Raw genomic sequence first — 11,083 nt, forward strand, 5'->3', positions numbered from 1 at the left:
ATAATACGCCATCTATTGAGAGAAAATAAAACCACAGAGCGGAGGCGTGTACAGGGAAATTTCAATTGACTCTTCTTCGTGCTTTCGCTGAAAAGAATGTTTAATCTTTGATTTAACACTGAATCCAAACTCGGTTTGCACCTTGATGGGATGACTAATTTAAAAACCACGCAATAGGTCAACCTCAACGCGACATATATGCCTACATGTAGCTCACAAATAAATAAATAAATAAATAAATAAATAAAATTTTAAAAGATAATGAAAGGAAAAGTTTTTTCATTACGATTTAGTTGAATTGCTATATATGTTAAGCGTTTCTTTATACAGATTTTGGAGAGAAAATGTGACGATCGTCTTATCCAACAAAGAAGAAGTTTCTAGCTAGGGGAGACCGGGGCTATAGTTGGACTCCGGGGTAAGTTGGACCCCCTTAAATTAAGTCTCTTCAAAAAAGTTACTTTAAGATGCTAAATTATTTCAATTGGAGTCATTGCCGACGGTTTCTTAGCACTATTGGATACGGTAACTTTACAAAATGATGTGATCAATTATTTTACCCCATGGTTACTTTGTCATAAATTGATGGAGGGCCAACTTACCCTGGGGTCCATCTAGCCCCGGTCTCCCCAACACCCTGCCCTCGTTATTTCACTCACACGTTAGATTTATGAAATGATTACCCAACATACACTCGAGACAAAACTCTAAATGGTTTTGCCATATGCCAAAGGATATTGTGACAAAACATTTGTTATAAATCATCTGAAACGGTTATAAGGCCTACGGTGACAAGTTTGTACGAAAAGGAATCGTAAGATAACATGCGAACCATATGTCAATTTTGGGTGAAAATGCTGACCAAACGAAATAACAAATGTTTGAGGATATGACTTTTCCTTTACATCAATAATTTCAGAATATATCCCGATTGCGACGATTTTCTTTTGTTCAGTGTACTAGACCTTGTCTCAGACGAGAGAATTTAAGCACTGGTTAGCGTAAAGGGGTGCATTCACCATGAAATTATCCCGCTAGATGGTTCGAACTCACACCGCGTGGACTCCAACTGACTGCAATCAGAAAATCAGGGTAAAATACAGAAAAGCTGATGGTTTTAACTAAATTAATCGAATACGTTGAAAACGAGAGAGAGAGAGAGAGACAGTCGATAAGTTCGAATCACTTAGTAGGACAGTTTCATTGTGATCGCAACCCTGGGCAACAATCTCTGAAATTAAGAGTGGTATTCGAAGAAGGAAAAAAGCTGGGGCATCAATGGTCATCTTCCTCTTTTGCTGAACACACATTTTGTTTGCATTGGCTGTTGGAGATTATAATTTATAATAAATCAATGATAAACACGTTGAATATACGGTCAATATCTGCCAGGAAGTACTTTTATTTTTGCACTGTTCCTTGTGTACAAAGATAAAACTCTTTAGTGTTCTTTCATGAATTTCCCAATATCTAAAAGAGAAAGAAGGGGGGGGTCAAGCTTTTAGTCTTTTTTCTTTCTTATGTAGGCTATTAATGTTTTATCAGAGTTGTCCATTCTAGGTATTATCTATCAGAGTCGTGGAACGTTGATCGAGAAGTATTTTTTTACTGCTGTTAACTCCCAACTATCCTTTACCAGGACCTGCAGACTGAGTTTCACTAGATATTAATATATCCAGGCTCACTCTATACACTTTTCTCTACTGTGTCCATATATGATGTCATCTCTCAGCTCACTTTTGGTGTAGAGCAACCCCCACCCCCCACCCCACCCCCACCCCACTCTTCGATCCGAGAACGAATGGTATTAGTATTACAGGGGTATATATCTTGTATGTGGGCATATCTCTGTTATTAGACGTGTAAATTTGTTTTAAAGTAGGCCTATAGACTTTCATATCTACTCAAGAGACCCTCACAGATTACAGACTCCTTTCCTTTTTCTACAACTAGAGCTACTTCTTCCGTCGATTGTTTTCCTGCTTCCAGCGTTAGTCAGATGAAGGCTTGCTGCAAGAAAAAAAAAACAGGTTTCTGAGCTAAACATTATTTATTTATTTCATTCTATAAAAAACTGTGTACGCCTCATCAGCTATCTTCACTTTCCAATGTGTTTGTTTTTTTAGATATATTTTTAACTTTATCTTCTTTCTATATGTGTTTATTATTAATTAATTAGTTTATTTATTCATTCATTTATTTATTTATTGAAAAAGGATATGTAGAAAAGCAAAGTTTCTCACATGATTTTTTCTACCACCGCCACTATTTAAAGGTGCATTTCAAGAATTATTTTAAATCGACCAATAACGTTTATATTGATTGGTGTTTTGTCAGGGTCTCTATCATGAACTGATTAGTCCACACCCTGTTTGATCTTTGCGGTATCTGTATTATGTCAACTAGAGTGGTAGGCCTACGTATCACGGTATCACGCTCAAATATGGAGAAAAAAAACTACCCCTAACCAGGGCTACACATTGAATAGTCACCAAATATTCAAATATAAATCACTGGCAAACTTTGTACCTTTTCTCTTCTGTAAGCCAAAAAAATTCAATTTAATTACGTCCAAGTTTCATACAATTTCATTAATATGCGGTGGTGTTAAATCCAATAAATAACGAAAGAGGGTGAATAAAGACAGCAAAGATCGGGACAGGCCCAAGCGAATACCACGGCGCATGCGCATTCCTAGCACTCTTAGTATGTTTACCTGAACGACAGGTATCATGATGGAGATTTCAAAACCGCATCGACGTCATCAGAAGGCTATTTTTAGACGATGGGGAATGCCTTAAGTGGAACCGTATTTATGTTGCACAACGCATGCTTAATAGCAAAACAGAAACCAAGCGGGGTGGTTGAAACATCACAGAGAGTACTTGTAACTACTCCGGCACAAGCAGTTCATAGAATAAGATATTTTACCGGTCACAGAACACGATATTAAGTGACCTACTGTAGAAGTCCATGCCAAGTTTTGGTGCAAGATATGTTCTTCCAACAATAGCGCTACAACAGGTAAATACTAAATAGTCTCTCTCTCTTTCTCCGCTCTCTCTCTCTGTCTCTCTCTCTCTCTCTCTCTCTCTCAGTTTGCTTGCATCTTGAATGTTCAGCGTTAGCTACTGTATAGAAAGGTGTCACGTTTTTAGTGTACCAGCAGATCGTACATTAGTTTATCACGGCAGCAAAGTCCACACCCTCGATACAAATCTATTAATAGACCAAAAGTGCTGGAAAACCTATCAACCACGTGTCGTGTTAATAACAAAAATGAAGCTTTTTTTTAGAAGTACACAACTCGATACCATACTTTTTTCTGTGCTATGCATTACTTTTTTGTATGGAAATAAATAAAAATAGTGAGGGTTTTTTTCTATTACGCCCCTTGAGTGTGCTATATATGGGAGTAGGTATGCAGTGGGAGTAAACAGATTTCGCAATAGCTCAAGATATACAATAACAATAAAAGTTTTGCAGAATTAATGTGGCAATATTTTGTTGATTATTCAGGGTATATCGGGCTCCAGCAATATGTCCAGCAGAAGAGGCAGAGCAACTGGGAGACAAAATAGCCTTCCCACCTACCAACAGGCCTGCGCTCTGTTGAGAATCTCAAAGAAAAATGTTCCTGGAAGTGAGGAAGAAAATATCGAACAAGATCTTTATCGGCAGATGAGTCATCTCCCCCGCCAGCAGCCGACAGCGCCATGTTTTACAGAGGACGAAGGCTGCACATCAGTGTCGTCTGCTGAAAGATGTTTGGAGCCATTGTCGTCTGCGAACCACATCCCTGGAAAGAAGCACAGACGAGTTAGATTTTTGAGAGCCCGCAGTCGAGACTTTACGGCTTCCACGTCCTCGGAAAACCAACTTCTCTCAGAAGCATCCCCCGTTTTGCGTGACACGCCGAGCACAGGGCGCCCGCCGAAGAGAAAGGGACTTTTGAAAAGACTTCGCCCAAAGTATATTTTCAAAGTGTGTGGCGTTGTTTTTGGTGTTGTTCTTATTGGTGCTCTGTTGTTGGTATTCCTGGTATGACTATATGGACGGCGATGGCGGACCTTCAGAAATTATATCGAAAAAGACTTTATCAGTTACATTTCAGAACAAATATATCTATTACTATTTAATTTTTCATTTGTAAGAGGAGTTACGTAGTAATCATAGTTCAATATATATTAGGATTTTTCTTATTTTATCTTTATTTAAAAAGTTTTTTGGATATTTATAATGAGTGCCATTATTGTGCGAGAGAACAGCTGCTGGAACCATTTCACGAAGATCGAGTTTTTTATTCAAATTTTATTGAACAAGGAGTTTTCTTAAGCCAAAATGTTATGCGACAGTTTATTGTTTAAAGCAAGAAATGGTGCACTTGTTATCTGGTCAATCATATGCATAGCATTTATGTATTTGTTTTTACCTCTGTTAATAAACATATTTACTGTTTGTCCATTGTCCATCTTTCTGTAAGTTTTTAATGAAAGAATCTATTTAAATCATGGCAGTTATTTTCTACATCTCGAGACCACCCCAGGGGGGGGGGGGGGGGCGTAATGAAACGTGATCACAATGAAAGAAATAGAAAAATACCTAGAAAACGTTTTTTATTTTTTCATTTTTTAGATAAAGGACTTGAATCAATAAGAAGGAATTGAAGAAAATATATGAAGAATGCATGCCAGGCGTACTTCGCACAAATAATTCACCCTGTGTACCTTTTACCCCTGCCTGACCTGAGGGGAATTCATTAAGTAGTTTTTCGGGGGAAAATCCTACACTTGCCACCTTAAATGCCAGTCGATCATTCATCTGTACAGTAAGCTTATCAAAGAAGACTGATTAAGACTGGGTTCCCATAGATTATCTATCCGGATCGACCTAACTCCTTGGGGGTTCACGCTAAATTATTGTCAGTTTCCGAGAGCCGAGCGCGCACAAAAGTTAATTACCCCCTTACAGCTTTTAGTAGGCGGGACAGACATTTAAACCTGTCAGGCTGACAACAATCTATAGCTAGTGAGACTCCCCAAGGGGATAGATCGATCTAAAAATCTATGGGAATGCAGTCTAAGACGATCTCGATAATGACAACCATCCAGCCTGTCGCTCCGCCAGTCTTAACGGTCGGGAAATAAAACGCTTAAAATGACTACGTTTTCGTTTTAAAGTAAAATTGTCAGGTGAGTCTACAAGATCACCAAAGTTCTCTGGAAATTCTGAGTCATTATTTCTGCTCCTCTCCCGGTCTTTTGGCGGCGATTTCTCGGAAGATTTTGGAAGGGGCGAAGGGCAGGCTCTTTCATATCGCAGATGATCTTGAAAATGACCAAAGTGTTTTAACCCGACATCGACTTCATGATCCCTAGGCAGAGCTGACTGTAGCAGACGACAGTTAATACGCTGATCATAGCTTAGCGGCGGACTTTGTCTGCCTGAAATATTTGGGTGTGGCACGCTCATTTGGTTGACCACGGACATTTTCTGTAAAACGGAAAGATTTACATGACAAGTAAAAACGATGACAACCCACTTTCGTAGAACTGACACGTAAGTTGAGATGACGGGCGAAACGTAAAATGTTTTGTGGTGAAAAATGCCCATAATATACTTCATAGGCTATCTGATAAACTATTAACCTCCTTTTGTTGTAAGTTGTAAAATGGCCTCCACTGCAGTTCTCAAGTTTCATGGACAAGCACTATATAATGCCGGAATCCCGATACCTATCACTCAGGCACATGCATCCACGTGCACGTGCGCACGCGTTTATATACACCCACCCCCACCTCATCAACAACGAAAACAAACAACGATAATATTAAAGAGTTTTATCACTCTTTAGAAGGCTATCTTTCTATTATTTGTTTTATCAAAGCTAACCTTTGATAAGTCAGTGGTGAAGTCCGCCAGTCGAATGCTGTTTTCTCCTCTTTCTAAAGCTGTATGTCAACGATATGATCTTCTCGATATCACTTTGGTGATAAAGGCTCCGTTCACATGAAAAGTCTATTTTCTAAAAATCTATTTTCTATTCGCGGTATCTTGTGATCACGGTCTGTGCCCTTAATACCCCGCGGCGTAATTACTGGCAGCGCGAGCCATGGCCAGTTACTTCCAAAGCTGTAATTAATTCTCGGCTGCGCTCGGAGTGATCACAAGCTGAGAAGACCCTGCTTATTGGAAAATTGCTGAAAATCAGGGGATTTTCTTTTCAGTTTGGAACATTTGGTAGTTTTTGTCTTTGAGAGAAAGAGAGTGACGGCGCTTTTGATGACAATTATAATTGTAAAGTTTTAATGAAAGAATACAATTATGACACAGGAAGCAGATTTTTTTGTAGCGATGACGAAAATAAAAACATAACAAGAAAACAAGTTTGAGTGTCGCACTTTGAATGAATTAAAAAGCATTGAGGAGACAGTAGAAGTATTCATATAAATTATGTGCGAATAATCCCCCCTCTATGCCTTTAAGATTTTTTTCGTTTTTCAGCGTTTCTGGGCCGGACGACAGCGTGTGTGTGTGTGTGTGTGTGTGTGTGTGTGAGAGAGAGAGAGAGAGAGGCTGTTGGGGAAGGGGGCGATTATGCTAGAGCGTACGTACTCAACTGCAATCTCACCTAGCACACTGTTTGTGCGGGGGCAAAGTCTTGTTATCTTCTTGTTATTAGCAAGGAATTAGACGTGTTTTTAATCTTATTCTTTCTAATTCCTTGTTATCAGTGTCCTGGATGACAAGTGGCAAACAAAGCTTACTGTTATCTCCGGTGATGTGAGAGAGGTGGTTTTATTACATGGCAGAACAGATCGCGTGATTATGATCAATTACTCATGAAACTTTTTTTACCAAAAAATCCCACATTTATAAATGCCTCATCCCTTCAAGCCTAGTACACTACCGCCATAGACCAAAAAGTTGTACAACTTCTTGCATAGATATTGCACGCTAATTGTGGTTTTGGTGGTGGTGGTGGTGGTGGTGGTGGGGGGGGGGGGGGGGGGGGGGAGGGGGGGGGGGCGAGTGTACGCCCCAGCGTCTGTTTTCAGCACTGTCAGTGTTTGTGTGGTCAATTCAGATAACCAACATAATTTCCACATAAAAATATCGAAATTTTCCAAATTGAACAAAAATCCCCTATTTTCTGTAAAATGCTAATAAGCAGAGTCTTGCTGTGTCGCCCCTCCTTCTATTCTCCAGGACAACGGGGACATAAATTACACAAACAAAAACCACCCTAATTATCAGGCGCCTGGACAGAGTTATCAGTTATGTATATTTACATATGTCAGGCCTGATCTTTGTGAAAGCGGTAGCCTATTTCCAACCGTTTTAAATTTTCCTGAGTCATAATTTAATTTCTTACAAGAGACAATCCAACGATAACGTGTTAAGACATTACATTGGTAACAATTTATTACATGCAGCTCAAAGGCTTCATTCACATGCAATGTCTATTTTCTAAATTCTATTTTTATTTCGCGCTATCTTATGATCACGGTCTGTGCCCTGAATATCCCGCCGCGTAATTAAGACATACCGCGAATAGAAAATAGAATTTAGAAAATAGACATTGCATGTGAATGAAGCCAAAGTGTCAGGCGTCAGTAAAACTCCCTCTCTACTAATAAGTCGAGGTGTGGTGAAGGGGGGGGGGTGTAGAGGGGGGAGGGGGGATAGAATCCGCTCGTCTTTCTCGTTAGGCGTGCCTCCATTAAAACTACAGGTGGAAAAGGGCGCTTCCCGCGTCCATGGACGCGCCCATTAAAACTATTTGACTTTTCTCAATTAGTTCTCATAGGCGCCTGTATCATTTTAATGAAGGCGTGTGCATGTTATGTTGAATTGGCTTTTACAGAAAAGCAGGGGCACACATACACACGAACTTCTCCTCTTAGAATATTTTGCAAGGGAAAACCACAGGAGAAATTAGACCCGTGATGTTTCATTAAAAATACCCGAGCCTCAACAGCATACAAGTAACGTCATGATATGCTCCTTTATAACTTACTGCTGAATATAATATGGTCTTCATAATGCATCTACACTGTCTCTTACGACTATTGGGTCTCTATAGGCCTACCGGTATCTTAAAGTGTCCATAAGTCTCATATCATGTGAAAGTAAAAAATGTAATAAATAATTCAATTCCTGCCTCGTATCACAAAATATGGATACGATTATTCTAAATAGATTATGCCTTTTATCCTCCCCAAATTTGAACGTCTTCGGATACACAGGTAAATTCCACGTCTTAAGAAGTTTCAAATTCCGCATCCGGGTCTCTGACGCGTCAAGGCCGGGGTATGTTTACAAATATTACCCACGTGCTTGGTTTTTCCCCAGTGACAGTTTCATTACAAATTAAAGAAATATACACACTTAAATTTTTTATGAGTAAAAGGAGGGAAACAATAACAGTCAGCTGTATAAAAGGACTTGAAGTTGGCTTGAGTCAGTCATTCTTCTATCTGCTGATCACTAAGAAATCTGAAGTTCACAGTAATACTGTTCTGCATGAAATCCCTAGGCAGAGACGCCAAGAAGACATAACCATTGGCATTCATACTTAAGGAAGAAAGAAAAACACCATTCGACTTGCGGACGTCACTGTTGACTCGTAAAAGGTAAAATATGATAAAAAAAAATTGATGGTAGAATAACCTTATACAGAGTTTCATAACCCTTTAATGTTTTTTGTAGTTGTTATATTTGTTGCTGATGGTGGTGGTGTACATGTATGTGAGCGTGTGTGCATGTATTTGTATTAGTAGAGTATATCAATATGTCTTTACAATTCTGTAAAATTCGTAAGATATTCTGACAGAAATGTTGACAAAACTTGCTAATATACCACAAAAGGCTAGGAGAACTATTTAACATCCATTCTCAAGAAGATAAAATGATACCCCAATAATGTCTATCGCTAATTGCTTTTTTAAAAAGCGGCAAATAGACTATAGTGTCACGCCAGTAAGGTCCTTAAGTCAGCCTAAACGTATACTTTGAAAGTGAAAGAGAGCGATGAATCACGTTTTGCACCAGTTATCAACAACATGGCCCATATAACAACTGTTCTCAGACTGACAATTACACACAAGTAGTTTTTTAAAAAGTTGTTTGCAAATGTTAAAAAAAAAGAATGAGTAGTATAATGTAATGAACGTTACTTGGTAGCTGGATATACTTCTAATGTACTAGAGATCACTTTAAAATGTACTATAAAAGAGGATGATTACTCAATAGTTAATGAAATTATGGGAATTTTACCCATTTTTCACAAAAAAAAAAATGAATTAAAGTCTTAAATTCGCCCGACCATCAAAATGGACTATATCCTGTTTTACTAACTATTTATTTCATTTTCATTTATTACAGAAAATGTCCGCGTTCGACCAAATGAGCGAGCTACACCCAAATATTTCAGGCAGACGAAGCCCTCCGCCAAGCTATGATGAGAGTTTTAACTGTCGTCTGCTTCCGTCAGCTCCGCCTGTGGAAGATGAAAGCGATGTCGGATTAGAACACACGGGCCATTTTCAAGATCGGCTGCAATACCAGAGAAGTTGCTATTCACCTTTGTCAGCATCTTCCAGTAATTCATCGTCAAAACATCGGGGAAGACACAGAAATAATGACTCAGAATCTTCAGAGAATGCTCTTTTGAATTCAAATAATTCAAATGAAAACTGTTCTTCAAAAAGAAAACGTGGTCTTTTCAAGCGAATTATTTCCCGGCCGTTAAGACTGATACAGGCTGGGGGAGTGAGCACTGGCATTATTATCGCCGTCGTGGTCATATTAGTCATGGTTCTCTAAGAGACCATTCTCAGAAACTAATTAACTATCGTTAAGCAGCTTTAGCGGGCGTGCCAGACGTCTAAGCCGCTTGGGCTGAAAGCAATTTAGTGCGAAACCCCGTGGAGATGGACCGATCCCGTAAGATCGAACTAGGGATGTGAACCCAGTAAGATACCAACTGTTACATGTACAGTTACAAAAGACGGACTGGGCTTCCTTGGATAATCACTTCTATGCAATGAGAAAGTGACAATAGGACAGTTTTTGCGCTTTAAACATTATCAGCAGGTCTGTGTCGGGGAATATTAAACTTTTTTCTTGATCTTCAGTTATTTAACAAACCGAAGCCAATTTACCGCAGGTTGTATAAGGACCGAACCTGATGCTTCTATGTATTGTAGCCTTTGAATGAGCTTTAAATGTGCCAAATGTACATACATTGACAATCATCACAATACAAAGAGCATTTCTACACTAGATATTCATAGCTATTTCTCTTTTTCCCTGCACATTTCTGTACGGTGAAAATTTTATGATAAAAAATGTCATCATCAGTTAACCTCTGTTCAGCCGTCTGATAGACAGCACTTAACAGTAAAATGCATTCTGTGAACAAATCAGGAGACGCGATAACTTCGGCTAGTTAAGGTGACTATTGCACGCCCGAGTCGGCGTAGAAGGGCAACCAACGTAAACAGACATACACGCCACAGATATACCTAACCTCAGAACGCTTTGACCCTGTTAGATTATATTTAAACAACATTATGTTTTAGTGTGCATGTGTAAATAGACGAATTTAATTTTGATTATCGAGCACTTTAAGTCCGGAGCGAGTGTTTGTACATAACGTGGATTTACTACATAACGATATATCCAAGCGGGTGCATGAAGTCATAAAAAATTTGTCAGGCAGCCAAGATTCTTGGAAGAATCAATATTATTGATTGATCTGAGAAAGGGAATTTTTAGAAGCAATTGTTGACATGTTATTGTGTAGTCATAAGATGTTATCAAGGCCTTTATCTTCGAGGTTTATGTAAAACCAGACAACAATCTTTGATCTCTTGGCTGAACTGTACATCGAATAGCCTGTTAAGTTTGTAAAATATGAGTAAAAATGTAGAAATCGCGCTGCTTACGTTCCTAAATTGTCACTGAAATATATGTCATCATTTCAAATTTAAAATAATGATCACTATAACAATAAATTGAAAACTACAATTGTTATAATTTATTTGTGCCATTTTCCAAAATAAATATTTTGAATTGA

General features: G+C 38.7%; 1 protein-coding gene and 1 long non-coding RNA gene across 2 annotated transcripts; both read left to right on the forward strand.

Annotated features, from left to right (window-relative positions):
• The first annotated feature begins 2,823 nt into the window (after positions 1-2,823).
• LOC106159713 (uncharacterized) lies at positions 2,824-4,458 on the forward strand. Its single transcript, XM_013536094.2, has 2 exons — positions 2,824-3,024; positions 3,520-4,458. The coding sequence occupies exons 1-2, from the start codon at positions 2,974-2,976 to the stop codon at positions 4,045-4,047; spliced, it is 579 nt and encodes a 192-aa protein (XP_013391548.2). The 5' UTR covers positions 2,824-2,973; the 3' UTR covers positions 4,048-4,458.
• A 3,231-nt stretch (positions 4,459-7,689) lies between these two features.
• Positions 7,690-11,083, forward strand: LOC147760580 (uncharacterized). Its single transcript, XR_015335590.1, has 2 exons — positions 7,690-8,636; positions 9,388-11,083. It is a non-coding gene; the product is annotated as an uncharacterized LOC147760580 (long non-coding RNA).

This window comes from Lingula anatina, chromosome 7, assembly GCF_051362555.1.
Source record: "Lingula anatina isolate TDL-2025a chromosome 7, LinAna3.0, whole genome shotgun sequence".
NCBI classification, from domain to species: domain Eukaryota; kingdom Metazoa; phylum Brachiopoda; class Lingulata; order Lingulida; family Lingulidae; genus Lingula; species Lingula anatina.